The sequence below is a fragment of the Spermophilus citellus genome (assembly GCF_964194105.1).
Source record: "Spermophilus citellus genome assembly, chromosome: 12".
In the NCBI taxonomy this organism is placed as follows: Eukaryota; Metazoa; Chordata; class Mammalia; order Rodentia; family Sciuridae; genus Spermophilus; species Spermophilus citellus.
This window is the reverse complement of record NC_138198.1, coordinates 7,694,464-7,717,551: the sequence shown is the minus strand read 5'-3', so window position 1 is coordinate 7,717,551 and position 23,088 is coordinate 7,694,464. Positions and strand designations below refer to the sequence as shown.

Sequence of the window (23,088 nt, the reverse complement as noted above, 5' to 3'; positions counted from 1 at the left end):
AGCTGGATCCTTACCTAATACCATATCCAAAAATTAACTCACATGGAGCAAAGATCTAAATGTAAATTTGAAACTAAAAAACTCTTAGGAGAAATCATAAAGGGAAAACTTCGTGATGTTAAATGTGATGAGATTTCTTGGATATGTCCCCAAAGGTAAAGGAAACAAAAGAAAAAAAAAAAAGACAAATGTAAAAACTTCTATGCATTAAAAGATACTATCAACAGAGTAAAAAGCAAAGGGACAGAATGGGAGAAAATATTTGCAAATCTCCTATCTCATAGGGAATTAATGTCCAGAATACATGAATGATTCTTAAAACTATAACAAGAAACCAAACCACCCCATTTGAAAATGAGCAAAGGATTCAAATAGACATTTCTCCAAAGAAGATGTTACGAATGGCTAATAAGCACAGAAATAGATGCAAAACCACAAGATACCACCTCTCAGGAAGACCACTATCAAAACCAAACAAACAAAAAAACAGAAAATAATCACTGTTGGTTGAGATGTGGGAAAACTGAATCCTTCTGCCCTGTTGCTGGGAATGTAAAATAGTGTAGCTGCTGTTGAAAACAGTATGGAGGCTCCTCAAAAAATTAAAAATAGAGTTACCACACAATCCAGCAATTCTCCTTTTGGGTATATACTTGAAACAATCAAAAGCAGGGATCAGAAGGGGTATTTGTTCACCCCGGCATTATTCACAACAGCTAACATGCAGAAGCAATGGCAGTGCTTGGATGAATGGACAGACAAAAAGGAAGGAAATTGAGACACATGATGTAGGTGAAATAAGCCAGTTAGACAAATGCTGTACGATTCCACTCACAGGAGCTACCTAGAGGGGTCAACAGACAAAAGGCAGAAAGGTAGTTTCCAGGGGTAGAGAAGGGAGCAACGAAGAGCTGTTGTTTAACAGGGACAGAATTTCCGTTTTGGAAGATGAAAAGAATTCTGGAGATGAAAGATGATGGTGATGGTTGCACCACTGAAGTGTGTACTTAAAAATGTTTAAGTTGGAAGGGCTGGGGTTGTGGCTCAGAGGGAGAGCGCTCACTTAGCATGTGTGGGCCATTGGGTTTGATCCTCAGCACCACCTAAAAATGGAATAAAGGTATTGTGTCCACCGACAACTAAAAAATAAATGTTTAAAAAAATGTTTAAGATGGTCAGTTTTATGTTACGTGAGCTTTGCCACAATATAATAATGGGGAAAAAAGGGATGGAGTTCTGATATATGCCACAGTGCAGATGGACCTTGAAAGTGTGCTAAGTGAAATAAGCCAGTCACCAAAGACCACGTATTGTATGATTCCACTCATGTAAGGTCCCAAACATAGTCAAACTCAGAAACTAGAAAGGCAGGTGCCAGGGACTGGGGAGAGGAAATGGGGAGTTAGGGTTCCAATGGGGACAGAATTTCTGTTTGAGAAGATGGAAATGTTCTGTGGCTGGAAGGCGACATTATACAACAATATGAATGGACTTAATGCCAGTGAAACCCTTCATCTACTTGAAAATGGTAAAAGTGGTAGATTTTATGTTAAATATATTTTATCACAATTTTAAAAAACTTATTAAGAATGCAGAGTGTTTGACCAGCAGGATTAGCTGATGTGACTGGAGCCCAGAGCTGGGCCTGCTCAGGCTCAGGTGCAGACCCCTCCAGGCCCTGGAACCTATTCAGAATCACCCACTTTGTCCTAGAATGTGATTCCACAGAAAATGGATTAGAGGGGGTGGGACTGATAGAGAGCCTGGTCCCAAGGGCTTTGCTGCCATTCAGAAAAGAAATAAGGGTAGTGCAGCCTGGGGGGTGTGGATGTGGAGAGGGAAAGAAACAGATCCAGCTCAAGTGTACGAGGGACAGAGACAAAGGTTGACAACGTGGATCAAACGCAAGTCTCAGAAAACTTCAAAGAACTGGAAGCATCTCAGAGCATAGCTAAACTAGAAAAGACTGGCAAGAAGGTTGTTAGAAAATAATCACCCACACTTCAGATCACAGTGGAAATGAGGAACTATTTTGGAATGAAGGTTAGTGAAAATGGTACATATCAAAACTTTAGGGAGGCAGCCAAACCATTAGAGGGAATTTTTATAGCCTTGGATGCTTACATTATCAAAGGAAGGCTAGAAATCAACAAACTCTACATCTTAAGATTTCTAGGATGGAATAAGGCCAGAGACAGAAATAAAAAATAATGTACAAGGAAGAAATCAATGAAGCTTGTAATAACGAATAACATCAAAGATAAAATGAGCTCTCTAAGGAGATAAGGAAAGGGGAAAGAGAAGGAGGAGGCAGAGAGAGAGAGAGAGAGAGAGAGAGAGAGAGAGAGAGAGAGATCACACAAGAGCAAGCAGAAATCACCAATATCAGGAATTAAAAACAGGGCATCACTATAAATCTTGCAAACTGTAAAAACAACAGATATTATCAGCAATTCCATGGCAATTGATTTGAAAATTTAGATAAATTTAGTGGAAAGGTAGAAATTTGCCAGGAAAGCAAGACTGCCAAGAAGAAATAGAAAATCTAAATGGTATCAAAACTGTAGAAAACCCTGGATCCGTAACACAGGCCTCACCCTCAACGGATGGACAGATATGTGGTAAATACAGTAAAATGTCAATCAGAGTGTGAGTGGTGGCAGGTGGGTGTTCACCACAGACTTTACAATGCTTCTGTGTGTTTAAATTTTTTCAAAGCACAGGTTCCTAGAGGGGTGTTTCCTACACTAAAACAGCAACAAAATACTGCAGCCCAAACATTTAAGGTAGAAATAACACCAACCTTAACAAACTCCTCGCAAAAAGTGGAAGAGAGGAAATCCTCCTCCAACTAGTCCTCACCCCAAAATGTATCACATGCCAAGACCTCAGAGAGTGACTCCATGCCCTGCCCCAAGTCGGCCTGGGTGCATGTGAGCTAAGGTCTAATGCTGGCTGTCACTCAAGGATGATGTGCATACTTGCCCCCTCCTCTAGCCTGGGGATGGGCAGAATGCAGGTGGAGGTCAGGCTGCTGAGGTGAGGCCACACCCACCAGCTCTAGGCTGGGGGTGGGGGGCTTAGGCTGGCCAGGCTGAGGCTGCTCCTGCAGCCATGCTCAGGAGTCCAGCGCAAGCCCAGCCTGTCCCTTCCACGTGTGACCACAGGACCACAGGCCAGTCACTTACCTCCTGACCTGTAAAAGGGGAAGCCTAACTTCTGGCTCACAAGAGCCAAGTGCTTAACACGATGCACATCTGACACAGAGGGTACTAGCACCTACTAGGCATGGCTGCCATCGCCCTGTCACACGCCCCTGCCCTGGGAGGGCCCGCACCCGCCCTGCACTCACAGCCCGCGCCTCGCCGGGGGCCTCCATGTCGTGGAGCTTCTGCGTCTGCTTCAGCTGGTTGAGCGTCGGCTTCAGTTGTGCCGCCCCCACCGTCTTGGTCGTCCACTGGTCCACCAGCTTGTGCAGGTCGTCTGTGAAGGTGCCTTTCTTGTTGTTGCTGTTGTTGACCTGCGCCTGGACGTGCAGGGTGGACTGGGGACCCGGCTCGGGGCCTGGGGCCAGGCTGCTGGTGGAGGACCCTGGGGAGTCACATACAGGCCAGGATTGGTGACGCCACACACACGCCCAGCACCACTGGGGGGCTGGCTGCAGTCATTCTTACGTGAAGGCCCAGGTAACGGCCTCATTTCAGTCGGACAACACCTTGCTTCAAGAGGCGGTCTGGATCAAGGGGCCTCGCTGCCCAGTTTTAGACATGGTGGGGCAATTACATAAATTGAGTGACCCGGCTGAGACAGGCAGCCGTCACCAATACCATAAGCCAGGCCAGGGGACAGGCCCCCGCAAAGCTGGCAGCCTCCACTCAGAGGTCACTCTGTGACCACAGATGCCCACCCCACTAGGCTCACATGTGAGAGTGTGGGAAATTCCTAGCACAACCAGACACGTCAGCTTCAGTGTCACAGGAGCTAGGGTCACAGAAGCTAGGGTCAGATTCTTAGGGTCCTGGCCTCAGCGTCCTCAGTGTAACAGGAGGACACAGGGTGGAGGCTGGAAGACTTGGCAGAAGGCCGGGCATCTGTTTCCATTGCCACCCTAAAGCGACCCCTACACAGGCTGCATTTTTTGCATTCCTGTGAATTTTAATGGTTTGGTTGTTTGGAATTCAAAAAAAAAAAGAAATGGTAACTTTCCTTACCAGAGCATTTGAAGAAGGGAGTAATAAAAGGCACTAATACCCAGAGCTCCCTGACATGGGTGCCCTATGCTCCAAGCCACAGTCGGGGTGATGCTATGAGCCAGGGGGAACCAGGAGCCTCTCTGCTAACCAGAGAGCTTGGCTGCTTCCTGGGAAGATTTTTTTTTTTTTAATTATCAATGTTGGACTTTTTAAGTTTTTAAACTTTCGCCTCCCTTTTCCCCCCTTCACACATAATTTCTAGTTGGCAACTTCCGATGAGCCAATTTAAAAATCTTTCTGTGCTATAAAATAAAACAACCCCTCTCCCTCTCCCCCACCAAAAAAAAAAAAAAAGGTAATGACCATCTCTTCAAACAAGCTGTTCCGAAATACAGTGTACTTTAGTGGCTAGCAATGACAGAGCACAGACACAAACAGTCGAAAATTAGTGATGAGATTTCACACACATGAAGCTATTTCTACATGAAAATTTCAGCCAGAAAAGATGAAAGAAAACTTAAAAAAAATAAAAAAGGAGAAGGGGAGAGATAGAGATAGAGAGAGAGATAGAGAGAGAGAGAGAATGAGAGAGAGAGGTGTGAGTGGCCCAGGTAGACGAATACCCATTCAGTCCTGGTATCTCTCCTCGGGGGAGCACTCATCTTTAGCACTTCAAGGAAATACTGATTCCTACGGTTTTGGAAAAGGAGCCAATTAATGATGGGTAATTTGTGGACATTCTGGAGAAGGACAAGCCTGTTAGATGTGAACTGGCGAGACCGCACAAGCTCTAGGAGCCATGGAGACACAAAGGGGAGCCGAGGGCAGCTATCCTGCCAGGCAGAAGCAAAGCGGGGCCCGGCGGGGCGGGCACAGAGCAGGCCTCGCCTCCCGGCCGCGGGACACCTGGATGCGCACTAGCCACAGTAAAGCCCATGCGATGAGAGGGGACAAAGGGGGTAAAAAACCCGGATAATTACTACTGCTGTGTTCTTTGCCTAGGCAGAGGCGCTTCAGGGCTGACCCTGTAAGGGAAAAACAAACGACACAAGACCACAGGGTTAGGCAGAACAGCACACACCGGTCACGCCACCACACTTAAGCCAAAGTCGTCAGTGTGCAGGGAGGGACAGACACAGGCAGCAGTTCAGAGAGGAGGGCCGACCCGGCCTGGGGTCTGGGGGTGGCATCCCCAGAGTTAGTGTGCAGGCTCTCACGGGCTTCACCGAGGAGGCAGAGGTGCCAGAGCAAGCCCCCAAGCTTCAGGGAGAAGTGTTTGTCTCTAGAAGCATATTCCAGAAAAAGAAAAAGCAAAGGAAAAAAAAAAAGAGAGAGGGAGAGAGAAAAAAAAGGAAAAAAAAAAGAAAAAGAAAAAGAAAAACAAAGCACACGGCTTGGCTTTCTTTCAGTCACCAGGCTTTTGGGAGCCCCACTGGTTGAGGCAGGAAAACCCGCTAAAAGTCAGCCATGGGGTCCGCAAATGGAGCTGGGCACAGCCTGGGCTAACTGGCCACTGAAGCCATTGAAGGTTTTCCAAGTGCAAAAAGATACATTGTTTTGCAGGTTTGAGGCCACTTCCTGATCCCAGAGGGCTGCCCTGGATGAGGCCGGATGGGCATCAAGTAGGGAAGGAGGAGGGTCTCTGTGTCAGGGCTGACCCTGACTTGGGAGGACACTGTTGCCTTTTTTCTAAGTCCACTCCCCAAGGGGCAGGGTGAGGCCTTGTTTTTGGACCACCACCAAGTGGATCTGTCCTCACTGTCTGGTGCTGGTCAGGCAGGCATCACAACTGAATGTCCGGCAGGGCCTGGCGGGGTGGGGGCACCCGGGGCTGGCCCAGGAGCTATGCCAGGAGGTGCTGCCATTATGGCTTATCCTACAGTGTCCCAGGGAACTGGGACTGGCCAGGATGAGCTCAGACTTCCCCAAGGTCACTTGACACAGCCATGCTAACATAGAGGATCTACACTCCAGCCAGTAGGACCCCCCTTGCCAAAGCTCACACCCCTCCCCTTCAGGGACACCCTCCTCACAGAGGCCTGCTTAACGCTGTTTCCCAAGACTCTAGAAAATCCAGGGACTGGAACTTCTGGCAACCTCAGACTTCCTTCTAAAAAAGGCTGCACCTTTTACTTTAAGGGACAGCAGGCAAATGCCAGCTGGGCTCCCAGGCATGAGCCCAGCCCGGGCTTTGTGTGTTGGGCCTGGCAACTTGATTCTTTTAGTCCATTCTGTGTGGTCTCTGCGGGAAAAAGGGTAGGTGCTTTGCTGAAGTCCCCACTGTTCAGATGAGAAGGAGAGAGGTGAGCAGGGGATCCAGACAGATCCCCTCTGGAGGAGGGAGCATTTTCAGAGGCAAAAGGGCTGTTTCCTAAGTGAGGGAGAGAACCTGAGGTCTGTAGCTGCTGGTTGGGCTCAAACCCAAAATGAAGGGTTCGATCAGCAAATCACCAATGTCCCCTAGGGTTCTGTGTGGGGTTGTAGCTCTGTGTAGGCTGCAACCATCCAGACAGCCTAAGAGAGAGGGATATGTCACATCTGGACCCCTTCCCCGGCTGCAGCAGTGTGACCCTCAATGTGGCTGGTGGCCCTGCACCCTGGACTAATTCCTGGCTCTTGTCATACTGGGACAAACACTAGACAGGGCAATTGCTGGTCAGCCTTTCTCAACTCAGGCCCCAGGTGGCTACAACACAGATAGCTCCCACCTTCCATATCCCTCCTTGACATGAACTGCAGTAACCAGAACACAGATGGCCTAGCCCTCCATGGCCTTCCTGAACCCTGTCCCCAGATGACAGGGGCACAGATGGTTCTGACCCTCTGGACAAACTCATTGCCTGTCCCTTGACATCCCTGCTCTCAGCATAGGGTGTCAATTCTCAGGGGAGCAGCTCCCTCTTTTAGGTGGAGTGGAATCTACCTCCCCAAAGCATCTCTGCCCTGGGCCCTGCCCTTCTTGTGCCCACTAGAGGGCATCTGATGGACAAGTCCCCACCAGATCCCCCACGTTTTGCTGCGTCAGGATAGACACCCATGGGCTCCTGTCCCCAAAGTAGCAGTGAGAGAGCAGACACAGCCAGCCAGAGCGTGATGGTTGAAACCAGACCCCGTCTTGGTCTCTGGGGACACCTGTGAGACCCCAGCCCTGCTCTGCCCTGCAGAGTCCTCTGAAACAAAACATGCTGCTCACAGGCGGACAGTCCACTTCCCAGCACCCACCACCATCCATCCAGACCTTGGCTGGCGGCACAGAGGATGCCTCAGGCACGAAGCTTTCAAAGCTGAGGATGTCTGACCAGGACAGATGGCATAAAAAGTGGGTCAGGCCTGGAGCAGCTCCTCACACGTGCTTTTTCTATGTCAGTGATCAAATATTGACAATGTCCACAAAAATTGCAGAAGCAGAGAGACTCCAAAGGGTAAGCCCTCCCGTACTCCTCACTGCCGGCTGTCCCTGGCACCGCACCTCAACCCTGGCACAACCTCCAAAGGGTCTGTCTTACTCAACCGAGTAGCATCAGATGCCCTGTGCTGGTGTCCAAGGTCAAAACACCCTTTGGGCTGTCTCTACATCAAGAACCATATTCTCAAGCTGAGAAAATCACCAAGATCTACCCAGGAAGTGCCAAGTCAGAACCAAGGATGTGCCTTGGTTCTGCTCAGGGTGGTCTGGGGACATTTTTACTCCACCTGAGCAGCATGACCCCAGGTCCCACAAGCCCTGGAGCATACATCTTGTCCCTAGATAGCCACTGTTGTCAAGCCACCCTGATCCACGGCTGCCAAGGCTGAAGCCTCGTGGGCACAGTGGGCCCGCTCACCCAGTGCCCTCTGCTGGGGGCCCCACTCAGCTCCCCCCTCTACAGGGAGGGATGAAGACTTCCAGGGTAAGGAGAACTGGGAGCTGTGGAAGGATCCCTTAGCCCAACATGATGTAGCCAATGGATGATGACGGAACAATGCGACATGCGACTCTGTGGTCCCTGTGTGCAGACCAAGGCCTCAAGGTACCAGTGCCTGCCTGGTCAGGTGGGAGGATGCAAAAGGAGGTTGGTCAGCAGTGTGTGACCAGAGCTTCTGACCAACAGAACCTCAACACCTGGGCCCCTCTTCCTTGGTTCCACAGCCACCATCCTTGAGGACATAGTTTCCCAAGCTCCTCCAGCTACCACAAGGAAGGGCCTGGTGGGTGAGCAGCTGGGTACTGGGCCAGTGCCGATGGGGGTGTCTGACACAGGGTCCACACTCCCCTAGGGCCTGCCCACTCACTGCAGCCACGAACCCATTCCCTGCTCCTCCTCCTGGGGTCAGCACCCACCTCTGGATCTACCTGCTGCTCCACTTGGCTTTGCCCTAAATGGTCCCCCAGCCCATCTGCTGACCTCAACAAACCCTGTTTGGGTAGCATCTTCACTGAGCTTCATGGAAGCCAAGACCTTTCCATATGCTAAAATATAATGCACCTTTTATGATCCCGAAGGCTTTTCTTTTCTAGGAAGTGAGGGCTGTCCCACACTAAGGAAGGCAGTGAACAGAAACTTCCCTAGGTTTCCTCAAGCAAGCGCTGGGCTGGGCCAGATGCCTCCTCCCTGGCCACACCTGTCCCTAAGCTTCAGCTCCTCCTCTCCTTGTAGCATCACCCCTGACCCCACAACCCCACAGAGCTGGGCACATTCTGGCATCTTCCTCGACATTTGTTCAGGCTGCCCCTACCCGGAGGGCCCATCCCTCCTCCAGGCCTCCAGACCCACTTAGTCTGACTACCCTGGGCCTCATGTGCTCCTGAGACTTTGACCTTCCCTCTAGCCCCTCAGTCCTCACAGACCTCCAAGTGCATCCTTCTCTTGGTCACTCCTGTGGTTACTCAGGAGCCAGCAGACACACAGATGGAGAGCTCAGTGAGAAGCCCTAAGCTCTATAACCCAGGGGCCAGCAGCACACCGGCCAGGAGGCCTCTCCGCTATATCCTGCAGAGCACCAGGGGAGGCTGGTGGCCTCCAGCCCACCCTGGCTGCTGAGCCGGCACTCTCCCAGACCAGGTTCTACACTAAGAAGTACCCAGAGCTGGTGCCCATCTGGGCTCTGCCTGCCCAGCTACCCGAGAGCACATGGGGCTGTGTGATCATCTGAAAAGGCAGAAACAGCCAAGTGTACCTGAAAGGGGCGGGCTGTGGACAAACACTAGCACATGCTCAAGGCCAGGGCAGGCAGCAGCCACCGCACCCGAGGCCGACCAGCCTCTCCTGCCTCAGACATTCCACACTCTATTCCGTGGCCTTTGTCCATCCATGTTGTCTCACTTCTTAAACCCTTTAAAAACACAACCTGGTGTAGAAAAGCAGTGCCAATCTCAGGGGTACAGTCACGCCACTGTCGCTGCACTGCTTCACCCAACACACTGGGAAAGCCACCGTGTGCTCTGCTCGATTCCCAAGACCAACGGCAGCCATTCAGGGGACAAGAGACACCCAGATACCCAGGTGCCTTCAACCCTGGGGACCACCCCAGTGTGAGCTACATTTGTACCAGGGAAGCAAGAGAGGCACCAGGGGAGCAGGGCCCGGACAAGGCTGGGAACAGGGACAGGGAGAGATGCACCAGGGAGGCCACCCAGCCCAGGTCCACCTCCGCTTCAGCAACTGACCAGAAGCCACACAGATGTGCCGCCAGCTGGGCACCACCGTGGCTCAAACAGGGCAGCCCATCAAACAGACAAAAGGCTAACAGGAAGCCACTGGCATTCCCACAGTGGCCTAGTGCCCTCGGCCTGACCCCACCTGGAAAATGATGATCCGTACGGGCCTCTGATGGGGTGGCAATGGCAATGGTTACTTACTGCAAACATGGCCTCTGGGTCCCCACAAGCACAATGTATCTTTATTGTACAAGCAAAAAGTCATGTGCCCCAAACCAGCATCTCCAATCCAATTGTCAAAAAGTTCAATTTTTCTGTTAAAAAAGACAAAAAACCTAAAAAGTGCACAATTTTTGATTCATTTGCCAATCATCATGAGGGTTAAAAATAAGCCGCACCATCGTGTGGCCCAAGCAGGTGTGCACTCCTGGGCACTTGGGGTGTGTCCTAGGGTGTGTGAGAGAAGCTGGAACTAGGGTTTGGTTTGTTGGAGGTCAAGGAGCTGCGTCAATGACTTCATCCCTGAGGTTTCGGGGTGGGGATGGGGTGTCAGGAAGGCACATCCAGCAAAGCGCTCCAGCTGGGTAGAGAAGAAAAAGGGGCCAAGCAGGACGCAGGCTCCCAAGGAAGAGCTGAGGGACAGATGTCAGTCTCATGTCTCTGAGTTGAAGAGGGGGCGAGGAGCAGTGCAGGGGATCAGACTTCCCTGTGTGGGTGTGTATGGAGTCTCAGGAAGCCCTCGCTGGAGCAAATGCTTTTTAAATTGTAACTTTCATTTTCTGTGGTGCTGGGGACTGCACCCAGGGTGTTGCGCATGCCGGGCAAGCGCTCTACCACTGAGCTGTAACCTCAGCCCCTGTAGCAGGTTCTTAGCATCTCCACATGCGGGGCGAGGACAGTGGGCAGACGCAGAGCTGGGTGTTGGGCTGTAGCCCCTGGGCAGAGGTCACAACCTCCAGGGACCTTTGGGACGGCACCGGCCTGCTACATGCACGTCTTCAGAGTTTAGACACGTGTGCAACACACCGTGCACCTAGAGCAGGTTGGGGGTTATCTTTTTGTTGTTGCTGGAACTGGGGGACAGCAGACACGTATACTGGCCACAATTGCAACAGAAAAGAAAACTACATCCAACGTAAGAAAAATAAATCAAATAAATGAGGTGACGGAAGAAATGCAGAGTGCCCTGGCACGTGAGGGGCGGAGGGGCCTGTGGCAGGGCGGGGGTGCCGCTGCACGTGCTTCTGGTGCCCAGGCGCAGCCAAGAGCATGCACACGGCCTTCTGGGGGCTGGGGGTGGGGCAGATGGTGGTGTTCAACGGGAAGGGCTCATGGGGTCCACCTTTCAAACTGAGGAGGTGACTGCAAGGGGTAGGGGAGGCATCCTATGAAATGTATGAGAGGTAATGAAGACGGGGGCGGGGAAGGGACAAACCAAGGGCCAAGAGGTGGGAAAATACAAAAGAACAAATACAGACAGATGGACACAGATACGGGTCCACTGAGGAATCGAGCACGAGGCTTGCTACTAGACTTATAGGCCCCTCTTTCAGACGTTGGGTGGTAAACCGTCCAGCCTGCAAATGAATATAAAGGGAAGAAAACAGAGAGACACGCATCAAGTACAGGTTGCTGCGATTCCTCCTCCACACCAACAGCCACACCAGCCTTGGAACTTAACATCCACGGCTCCACCTAGCCCAGCCCGAGCACCAAAGCCACTGACCATGGGAGGGGAAGGAGGCAACGGTAGGAGCAGAAGAGAAGAGGCCCAGAGGAGAGGGGCAGGTGGGGGGAGGGGCGGGGCACCTGCGTCGGTCACCATGATTTCTCTGGACAGAGATGGTGAGGACAGGAGAGCGCCTTATCGAGCAGCTGCTGCCGTCCACGGCAGCGTTGACGAGACAGCATTTCCTCCTCAGGGCCAAATTCCCAGCTTGAGAGCTGAGCCCTCGTCCCCCAGCCGTCCCGTGGACTTTGGAAGGACCCGGTGTTTAGCACCGTTGGGCTCCGCTGTAGGGAGCGGACAGGGGCAGGGCAGCCGGTGCCTAGGAACGGGCGCGGCAGAACACAGCAAGACGCCAAGCCCTGTCCTTTCCCTGTCATCGGGCTGACCCCTTCCAGTTCTGGCCACTCCCCAGAGGCCCATCTAGCAAAGCCATCACCTGCCTCTGAGCACCTTACAGCAAGACCTGGTGATGGGGGACAGTGACATTTTTGGCATCCACAGACTATATCTTCTTTTTTTCTCTCCCCCCCCCCACCTGCCCCTTTTTCTTTACCAAGCTGCTCAGCAGCCTTGGCTGCGGCTCTGGTCCCCTCTACACATATGGGCGTACCCCTGGGACACCACTGAGGCCCTATGTGGCTGGCACATGCTCGGAGACAGGCAAGCTGGAAATCACCTTGGCCACGCGCTCCGCCTCCGTCACTGGCTAAGCCGGAGCAGATGTCTGTGGACAAGGAGGCTCGGACGGAGCAGGGCTGCTGGGTCTGAACTGCCTTCGCGCACGGGGCTGTGCTGGCGTGGGCAGGGTCCTTAGAGGGAGGGCCTCTGCTGGAGTCAGACAAGTGACCTGGGCGGGGGGAGAAGAGGTGACAGGCACCATGAGGTGCCACTGGAGAGGGGAGGGTGTGGTGGGCTGGGTCTGCTCTCAGCTCTTTGCTGGGTGACCTTGGGGAAGCTCAGAGACTCCTGCAGAAAACGGGCACATGGCTCATCTCCTGGATGGAATGTTGGGGGACAAAGAAAGTGCCCCATCTCCCCCAGTCCCCAGTGCCATGCCGGACCTGTGCTGTGCAAATAATTGGCAGGAGACACATCTGCGCCCAAAGCAGCCTGTGTACCTCTCACTCAAACAAGTCTCCCCTGGGCTTTGGGATCTGGCAATGAACCAACGGTGTGTGGTTGGTTAGTTTGCCATGCCTTCCCACAGGGCATGCTTGGGGATTTGGGTTCGTGGGATCTCTGTCCCAGAACGCCATTCAGGATGCCTCAGAGGAACCCCTGACATGCAAGGACACTGCCTTGGAGCCAGACCAGTGTAGCCCCAGAGACTGGCTGCTACCCTGTCCAGGCCAGGAGGACATCCCCATCCTTCCACCTTTCCCAAAGGCAGCCGCTTCACACCCAGGGAGCAGACTGACATCAGCCTCAGATGGGGTCAGAGGAAGCAGCCTGCTGTCTTAGGCAGCTTCCTGCAGGGAGGATCAGGTGGGAAGAGCCACCTTGGGCTTCTGGCCGTCTATCACCTGGGGCTAAGGTCTAGCTCCAAGCAGCCCCTGCCTCCACACGGATCTCACCACTCTGCACCAAGCACAGAGGCCGGGGAGGTGAGGGTGGTCCCCCTGGTCCCGCAACAACTTCCTTTCTCCAGTGAAAGGCGATCAGGAAAGAAGAGAACCCCAAATGTCCTTCCAGGTCTGGTGGTGTGGCAGTTGCACCGAGTCTGCCTCCCAAGGCTTACTCGGGAGTCCCCCAGCTCCCTCCCTCCCAGGCCCACAGCAGCCCTCCCCCCAGAGGCCGACCTGTGCTGGAGGCCACGACCTTGAGCTGCTGTACTAAGGGGTTCAGCAGCTTGCCCGCCTTCAGCTTGCTCTTGCTGGTTTTCCTCCGGCGGCCAGTCGGGGGCGCCGTATGGAAGAAGCCCACGTTGGGCGGAAGTGGCTTGCCCAGGCGGCGGTACAGAGCCTCGATCTCCTGTTTCTGCTGGCTCTGCAGCTCCGAGATCTCCTTCAGGTGCCTGGAGGAGGGAGAGAGGCAGGGCAGGTGGGCTTCCCCTGCAGGAGGTGGCCCGTGGGCGGGGTGGGGGGAGAAGAGGTGACGTGGGGTGGCAGTGCCTGTGTCTCTACCTTGGACCACTGGAGGGCCACATGGGGCTTTCAATGGCACTGTTTATATAAGCCAGGCCAAGGCAAGGGGCCCCCAGCATTGATGCAGGGGAACCAAGCAACTTGAAGTTTTCAGATATCCAGAATCCTAAACACTGCCTTTGCCTTGATGGCCAGGGTGGCACAGAGGACTCCATATAGACACGTAGGCTGAGGCTGGTGACAAAAGCCCAGAGCATTAGCATAGGTGAAGAGAAAGAGGCTGCCTTAGTTTATCGTGAGTTATCTGCCCCACATAAGGCTGCTAAGTGGACTCTGCCCTGCTGGGTCCACTGTTCTGGGTCACGATCATGAGCTGGGACAGTCTCCAGGACAGCTGAAGGGAAGGAGGCGGAGGCCCCTTGGGGAGTCTCCCTGAGGACTTGTGGCTGCCTTCCCCACCACCCTCCCGTGCCTTGGGCTGAGCTTTGGGAAGTCAGGTGCCAACCCCACCAGCTGCCCCCACAAGGGGGTCACGGCCCATCTCCACCTTTTATGCTGGGGAAACATGATTTTCGTGGTTGGACACAAGGGAGCAAGCTCTGACATCACCTCCTGCATCCTCTAAATCTGCCGTGTCTGCTTTAGAAAAAGTCTTTCTTAAGAAATCCCCATGTGCACATCAAAACCCTGGGGCTCAGGCACCTGCATCCTAACAAGGTCCAGGGGGTTCTGAGGCAAGAAAGACTCAGGACCACTGGCTACTTCCTATCAGATGTAACCAAGTCCCCTTAATACTAGATTGAGGCTCAAATTCTACCCTGCCCACTTCTAAAGATCACCCCTTTCCCCTGGGCTCCATATCCCCACTCTCTCCATTTCCCTGAATCCCTTCCTTCAAGGTGCTTCTGTAACTCCCCCTTCCCCTCCCCTGGCTTCCACCTTACGAGGCCCGCCCCACCTCTAGGCCTCACCCCTCATTTGATTCCATGACACTGACTCTAGGACCCTGGGAAGGCTGTGCCCAGGAGCCCCTCCCGCTCTGCTCCCACCAGTTCCAGGTGGTGCTGCTTGGGCCCCTCCATTGTCTGGCTCCACTGGGGGATGAAGCTGCTGGGGCTGCCTTCTAGAACATTCCTAGGATCTGGCAACTCTTTACGCCCTGGATCTCCCATGCTACAGCTGGCCCCTCCTCGACCCCCACATGGCTCCTGTAGACACACAGCGAGTCCTCAGGGTCTCTAACACTCCCTGTGCACTGGGACAGGTGCGTAGCTCCTCCTGTGGGCACGTGCAATTTCTGAGCCTGCTTTCCAGCCACTGTGGAGTCCCATTAGCCACCCCTACTAGCTTCACTGTCCAGGCTCCCCCTCCTGTCGCAAAGGACATCTTGGGGTGGCAGTAAGCCCCAACCGCGAGACAGGGAGAATGAATGATTGCTGGATAAGAGACAGAGACAGAGATCAGCCGAGAGACAGTGAGAGAGCGGGAAGGCAGGCATGTGGCTCATGAGAGATGTCCTTCCTGAGGGTGACTGAGGAAGAGGACTGGAGGGATGAAGGGACCAGAGGGGAGGCGGGGCCCCCTGAGAAGCCAGAACCCAGGCAGGCAGCAGGGTCAAGCCAGTACAGTGTGGAGGACACCCTGAAAGAGGGACTTTCCTCACCCAGCCGGCCAAAGGGAGGGGCCTAAGTGGGCCTCGTCACTGCCTGTCCCCTTGACCAGCAGCTGCAAGTGAATGCCTGCCCGTCCAGGACCTGAACTCCATCCAGCACGGCTCACAGGGCCCACGCTGGCCTCGGCACGTACTTCTCCCGGAGGCTGCGCAGTTCCTTCTTTATGTCCGCGTCCTCAAACTCAGAGTCATTGTCGCTGCTGATGTAGGATGACTGGGAGTGGAAGGAGGTGACGCTGATGGTGGGGACCTTCACGCCCGCCCTGCTGGGAGTCTCAGGGCCCAGTGAACCGGCCCTGGAGGACCTGTGTAGGAAGGCAGTGGCCTTCTTCACTAAGTCGCTGGCCACACCACCGCCACTGGGCAGGGAGGACTGCTTCTGCACCGGGGGCCTCCTCCGCGGGCACTCGTCCCCAGAGTCACTGGACGCAGGCTCGCCTGCACCGACCTCGATGGAGGAGGCCGTCTGCACCCGCCGCACCGCCAGCTTCACATCAGGGCTGGAGGGGACCTCGTCCAGGTAGACGTCGGGCGGGGCGGAGTACCTCGTGCCGCGGGGGGAGGCCAGGGTCCACTCATCCTGCGTGCTGACCACCGAGAAGCGGCCCACGGTCTTGGCCGGTGAGCTGCCGTCCTGTCCTGGCTGCTTCCGAGGTGACTCCTGGCTCGGCGGGTGGCTGGGGCGGCTGCCTCCTGTGTCCGTCTCCAGAGAGCTCTGCATGGGTTCTGCTGGGGCTTCCCTGGGGACCCTGCCTTTCCGGTCCGTGGGCTCCATTAATGCGGGGCTTGCGGAAGCAGGGACACCCTTGGATACAAGCGGAAATGAAGAGATTTCGTGAAAATACCGGCTGAGGGCAGGGCTCACCAGCTGGCCTAACATCACGTCATAAAAGCCACCCTTACCTGGGGAGCACTGGGTGCTGCAGGTGAGTCTGAGGCCACCTGCCCTCCGTCACTGTCACAGCCCAGCGTGTTGCTGGAAGACGATTCTGCTGTAGGAACATTGACAGCATTACTGGGGGTGGGACAGGGGAAGAGACAGGAAGGGCTCATGGTGGAAAGAGCCATGCTGAGTCCCTTGGGAGCGCCACTGCTGGGCAGGGAAGGCAGCTGGTGTGTGTGCGTGCATGCGTGTATGTATGTGCGTGCATGCGTGCGCGTGTGTGTGTGGTCTGAAGTGCTGGGGACTGAACCCAGAGTCTCGCACACAAGTGCTCTAACCCTGAGCCACACCCCTAGCCCAGCTGACTTGTTCTAAGACTGAAAATACATGGTGAACAGACTTGAGGAAGGAAGGAGCACCCGACACGACACGCTCTCTGCACTCTGGATGGCCCGCACTGCTTCCCCAGGTGCCTTTCAGCTTTAGGAGGGTCTCACCAAGCAGGTCAACAGGTCCAACTGCCAACCCTGCTCCTTGATGCCTAGGGAGCGCCGGCCGCTCCTGCAGCTGCCCCAGTGCCCTCCTTCTGTGGAGTGGAGGATGGCACGGTATTTCCAGCTACTTTCTTGGGATTGCCATGAGGAGCCAATAAGAGAAGCCCCATGAGCTGATGCATGGGCACCAGCCAGAGCCAAGACCCCATGTGGCAAAGAAAACTCAGGGACAGGTTGGGGCTGGAGCTGAACCAATGTGCTACAGAAGGACACAAGAGCCAATCAGCCCCAGGGAGGCTGGGGACCCCCCCCCCAGTCACCCCTACCATCTAAATGTCAGGTTCTGTGTCTGATCATCATGCACCTGTGGGCCATACTTGACTTTCCTCTTTGCATCCCTGTGGGGGGCATCCTGCAACCACCTCTGTACACTCCAAGAATGAAGAGGGGCTCGCTACTACCAGAAGTAAGGGGTGTGCTCTCTCTTATTTCTGGGCAGCTCTGACAGCCACAAAGGCACTTGTTCCCACCTTGAATCAGCCTCTTAGAGCTTCCCTCCTGAGTTTGCCTTGGAGTGCAAGTTTCAGGGCTTGCAGGCTCCTCATCTGCAGAAGGGGTCTGGGGGACACCTCTCACAGGTAGGGCAGCTGGCGGGAGGTGGGGGCAGACCTCTCCCGCCTCTGCCTGTGCCTCCCCATCTCTGGGCTAAATATCACCAGCTTCTCACACGTCCATTTTATTTCCAGTCTTAGCTGGATCCTGATTCTCATCCTTCCAATCCCCCCAAGAAGCTCCAGGCTGAGGAGGAACCTCGCACCTTCGAGGTTAGACCAGATCACTTAGGATGGAGACTCAGGAGTTCAGGCAATGAAAGAATTTCCACAGAGGTGCAAGGAAACCCCCGTTGGGTTCAGGAAAGCCCCTCCTCGCCCCGCCCACACGCTAGCCAAAATCACATGGCCATTTGTGGATATCTGGTAACCCTGCTGGAGAAACCTTTGGCCCAGGGACATCCACCGTGTTTAGACATTGGTCATCAGGGACACTGGGGGCCTGAGACATGCTCCCTACATATCTTAGCACCCACCCATTAAGCTTTCAGGTTTCCAAGAAGGGCTTTCTCTGCTTGGAGTGTGATTGTGTAGTTTCTTCTAGAATTCAGTGGGTATTAACTATGCAGGAGGTTCCAGGCCCAGGAAGGAAGTGGCACTTAAGACCCTGCCCAGGGTCAGGCATGACCTTGAGCCGGCTACCTGTCATTGGTGAGGACGCGCCCTGCTCCCGCTCCGGCTCCTGCTCCCGCTCCGGCTCCTGCTCCACAGGGCCCCATCCTGCAGGGGCTGTTTCTGACTTTTCCAACTGAATGAAGAAAGAAACACAAAAGGGAAGAGCTGTGAGCCTGGCTTGCCGACATCTTGGCAACTCAACTGCAAATCTACTTCCCCTCCTGTCTCTGGGGCAGTCCTTGGACTGGCCCCTGCCTCCGCCTCCGTGCAGACAGTTGGGCTGGGTGGTGACGTTCGTGCAAGACTCCAAAACAGAGGCCTCTTATTACAGGGGTGGGTCACCAAGAGAATGGGTCAGGTCAGGCCGTGGCTGGGGGTGGCCCTGCATAACTGGGATGCCTGCCCACCCCCTGCCCCCACCCAGGACAGCCTCCCTGGGGTGGGTGCAGCTGCTCACTGAGGGCTGAGGCAGTATAGTGAGCTCTGGGGGCCACTTCACTCAGTGCCGGTGGTGGGGCCAGAAACCCCCCATCGCCTCCCTGTGGGGCCGGTCTCCTCCCAGGGGCTGGGGGTGGGGTGAGGTCTGTCACTCACCTCCATGGGAGTCCCAGCGGAGGCGGAGGAGGTGGGCACGTGCTCCTGATACAGCAGGGTCCGCAGTTTCTCATCCAGACTCTTGATGGTGCTGTCCACAAAGCCTACCCTCGGGGGTGGCCCTTCCCCATCGGACTCCAGGGCTGAGGGTGGTTGTGGAGGGGCAGTGGGCCCCAGTGGTGGGCTGGGGAGCTGGGAGGCAGCCAGGCTGATGGCTCCCACTGCCGTGGAGAGCTGAGGCGGCAGCTGACCAGGGGCAGGTTGCAGGCCCCCACTGGGAGGGCTGGGCTCTGGTGCCACAGCAGGCAGGGGCTCTGCGGGAATGCTGACCTCCCTGGCCGAGGCAAGCTCCCCCAGACCTGCAGAACTTCGGGAGGCCTCCAGAACAGGGGCGCAAGGTCCTCGGCCCATGCTGAGGGGCTGGGCAGCACGCTGGGCATCATGAGTCTTGGCCAGTGGCTGGGGAGCCTCGTGCTCACTGGCTGGCTCCTGAGGGGTCCCTGGACGCCCTGCCTGAACGGCAGTCCCTGGTGCTGGCTCTGACATGGTGCTGGCGGCTGGTGCTGCTGTGTCTTGAGGTGCAGTAGTCACAGGAGGGGAGGGTGGGGCCAGGGGGGCTGGTGCCCCTCTAGGAGGGTCACTGGGATGGCTCAGGAGCTGCTGAGCAGCAAGGGAGCTGGCTGTTTCCTTCAAGGTCCGCTGGTCTGTGAAGGGTGCCGCGTCTAGAGAAATAGGACAGGTGCCTTTGTTTCTGCCTTACCCTGGTCCTAGTCACCTGGTCCTGTCCAGAGATGCCTTCCTCAGGTGACCTGGCCACAGCCCCGCACTCTGCTCCCTATCCCCCCATACACCAGGTCCCCACCTGCCCAGGCTGTCTCAGCAGCACTGCTGGCCGCCTGAATGGCCTTCTGCAGACCTCTCAGCATCTGTCCTCACCTCCTGGTCTCTGATCCTACAGTGTCCCCTTTGGTGGTGGCACAAATGCCACTTCCCACTGCCCTCTCTCTTCCACCTGTCCAAATCCTCACCTGCCGAGTGAGCTCCATAAATGTGGCTGGCAAACCCCCTTGTCCAGGCCCATTCCGCACAACTTAGAAGTGAGTCTAGTTAGTTAAGGAGTTTGAGTGGCAGGCCATATATCCCTCCATGGCCCAGAGTGAGCAGGAACCTGGGACCTGCCCGTCCACCAGGCACCCAGGCTTTGGCAAGGCCACCACGTGGAGCCAGGGGAGAAGGGACCTGGAAACCCAACCAGGAAACAGTCCAACAGCCTCTTTCCCTGAGCTTTGGGGTGCTCGTGGGAACAACCTCAGAGGAGCACACAATGCAGTCTTGCCCAAACCTACCTGGCCTATTAGCCCGCTTTTCTTACCTAAAAAAAATGAAATCAACCTTTGTCTTTTAAAATGACATGAATGACGTACACTAAACAAAAATGAAAACCACAAAGAACAGGTGGAGGTGTGGAGCTTCCCGGACCCTGAAGCCCCTGCCCCAACCAAGGTCAAGGAGACCGACAAGTGGTCTCTCCTGCTTGTCTTCGCGGCTTTGCCTCAAGTCCTTCCAAACCCGAGTTCTGTTGTGCCCGCATGGAACATGCTATCCACGGAACGACTATGTGTTTATCTCTCTCTCCCCATGGTGCATGGGAGACACACCCATGTTGTTCTGTACACACACACACACACACACACACACACACATACTCACACACACACATTTGTGTCAGTGCACACGGGAGGCTGCTGGTGTGGGACCTCAACTGACACAGAAGCCTGGTGTGCAGGTCTCAGATCCTGCCAGGCACACACACCCCAGAAAGCATCTTTGACCTTCAGTACAGGATGCTAAGTGGCCTCCCCACGTGGGGCCTGTGTCTCCTTGTTGGTCCCTGGGTGCTCCTAGAGCTTCCTGCCTTCCCCAAGTCAGCCTGGGAGAGCGTGCTAGGGTTTCCTTGAGGTTTGTTTTCACTTCTAATGAACACAGCATGAAATCTCCCTCCTAACACACATTTAAGTTTGCAGTGCTCCGCAGCTAACTGCAGGCACTGTACTATAAGCCGGATCTTTGGAACTTACTCAAGCTTGTATAACCGAACCTTTCTGCCCACTGAAGAACAACTCCACTTCCCTTCCCTGCATCCCTGGAAACCTCCCTTCTACTCTGAGTCAATTTGAAACACCTCATAGAGGTGAAACCATGCAGTTATCTTTCTATGACTGGCTTTATTACTTAGCATATTGTCTTCCAGTTTCATCTGTGCTGTTGTAAACAGCAGAATTTCCTTTTTAATGGCTGAATAGTATTCTATGTACATGTATATCACATTTTCTTTATCCACTTATCTGTTGATAGATATTTAGTTAGTTTCCGTATCTTAGCTATTATGAATAGAACTGCAATAAACACAGGAGAGCAGATATTTATTTCTTCCAGGTCTTTCTTTAGCCAGATGTGGGACTGCTGGATCCAATGGTAATTCTATCCTAATTTTCTGAGCAACCTCTACACTGCTTTCCATAATGGCTGTACAAATTTACATTCCAACTGTATACAAGGTTCCCACTTCTCCATATCCTTATCAGTACTTGCTGTTTTTTTTTAAGATAATAGCCACTCCTAACACAGTGAGGTGGTATGTCACTGTGGTTTTGATTTGTATTTCTTTAACAAATAATTAAATACATTTTCATATTTTTTTTTGCCAGTTGACTAGCTTCTGGTGTGTATGTGTGTGTGTATGTTGAGGGTGGGGGGATCTGGGGATTAAACCCAGGGTATCATACATGCTAGACAAGCACTCAGCTACACCCCCAACCTTTTAAAAGTTTTACTTAGAGATAGGGTCTCTAAGTTTCCCAGCATGGCTTTGAAGTTGTGATCCTCTGGCCTTAGCCTCCTGAGTAAGCTGAGATATATTCTTTTATGATACACCTGTCCATGTCTAGGTGGTTTTTCTATTGAGTTTTCATTCTTTTTTGATTTATAGGAATGCATCACATTTGCTAGATAAGAAACATTGTTGTTTACGTATTGCAAATACCCTCTCTCTGATTTGCCTACTTGCTCTATTAGTGGTGTTTGTTTGTTTGTTTGTTTATTTATTTATTTATTTTTGGTACCAGGGATTGAACTCAAGGGTGTTTAACCACTGAGCCACATCCCCAGCCCTTTTTATGTTGAGTTAGGGTCTCACTATGCTGCTTAGGACTTTGTTAAGTTGATGAGGCTGGCTTTGAACCTACTACCCTCCTGCCTCAGCATCCAGAGTCACTGGGATTACAGGCATGCACCACCATGCCTGGCAATTAGTGATATCTTTTGATGACCATTAGTGCTTCATTTTAATGCCATCAAACTTGACTTGTGTGTGTGTGTGTGTGTATCCTCAGCACAATGTAGTCAAATTTAACCAATATGTAGCCAGTCTTTCCTTTAAAGTTTTCGTTGAACTGCGATGTGTCTGTCCTACATTGGGCCCAATAAGACATTGTCCTTCATTACTTCTAGGAAATCGACTGTTTTGCCTTTTACACTGAGATTTGACATTCACTTGTTACTGAATATGTATATGACTTGAGGTTGGAAGTAGGATTATTCTCCCCCCATGCAAAAGGCCCATGTCCCAACTCCTTTTATTGAGTGGCCATCCTGTCCCCACGGTTGGGCAGTAAGACCTCTCTTGTCAATCACATGGCCAAATATGCGGGCTACATTTGGCATCTCTTCTGCTCCATTGTTCAATTTTCCTATCCTGTTTCAGGATCAGTTTGTTTCCATGATTGCAGGTTTATATAATAGTCATAAAATTCAGCATGGTCTTCTTCCCCTAGAAACCACCTAGGTTTTGTCTGGCCTTTCTACTTCCACAGATATCATATATCTGATGATATCTATTGCAAATGGTTCAAGCCAGGTGCAAATGTGCATAGCTATCATCCCAATTACTTGGGAGGCTGAGGCAGGAGAGTCACAAATTTGAGACCAGCCTGGGAAACTCAGCAAGACCCTATCTCAAAATAAATAGAAAAGGACTAAGAATGTGGCTCAGTGGTCAAGTGCCCCTGGGTTCTACCCCCACTGCCACAAAAACAAGACAAAACAAAATAGTTCCAATTTTAATTGGGATCTCATGGAATCTATGGATCTGTTTGGGGAGAAGTAAAGTGTTTATAATATTGGATCTTCCAGTAACATGAATATAGTAGGTATCTTTCCACTCATTTCTTTTTAATTTTCTCTCCATGTTTTGCTATAGAGGTCTTACACATGTGTTGGTTATCTTAATATTTTCATGTTACTATTAGTGGAACTTTTCAAAGTTTCTCACTTTCTGTGTGCTGGTAATATATAGAACAATTACATTCTGTATTTCACTTAATTCTAATAATTTATCTGTGAATTCAAATTTCCATGTACATAATCACTTTATCAACAAATAGTGGTTGTTATAATTCTTCCATTGCAGTCTTTGTCACTTTTTAAAACAGCATTTTAAAAAATGCTATTAAATAGAGGTTAAAAATACAAAATTATATGACTCCCCAAAATAATAATTTCTACTTCAAAATGGGA

General features: G+C 52.8%; 1 protein-coding gene across 9 annotated transcripts in view; it reads right to left on the bottom strand.

Annotated features, from left to right (window-relative positions):
- WNK2 (WNK lysine deficient protein kinase 2) overlaps positions 1–23,088 on the bottom strand; it is a 126,603-nt gene that overhangs the window by 7,038 nt on the left and 96,477 nt on the right. For 4 of the 9 annotated variants that reach the window (XM_081263238.1, XM_081263236.1, XM_081263242.1 and 1 more), the window contains 9 exons: positions 18,514–19,235; positions 17,947–18,052; positions 16,220–16,308; positions 15,451–16,121; positions 13,360–13,574; positions 12,237–12,407; positions 11,310–11,408; positions 5,174–5,218; positions 3,353–3,591 (listed from right to left, as the gene is read on the bottom strand). In XM_081263238.1, the coding sequence (XP_081119364.1) occupies positions 3,353–3,591; positions 5,174–5,218; positions 11,310–11,408; positions 12,237–12,407; positions 13,360–13,574; positions 15,451–16,121; positions 16,220–16,308; positions 17,947–18,052; positions 18,514–19,235 (2,357 nt within the window). The remainder of the gene's footprint in view (positions 1–3,352; positions 3,592–5,173; positions 5,219–11,309; positions 11,409–12,236; positions 12,408–13,359; positions 13,575–15,450; positions 16,122–16,219; positions 16,309–17,946; positions 18,053–18,513; positions 19,236–23,088) is intronic. The other 5 variants (XM_081263241.1, XM_081263239.1, XM_081263235.1 and 2 more) reach the window with 4 other exon arrangements.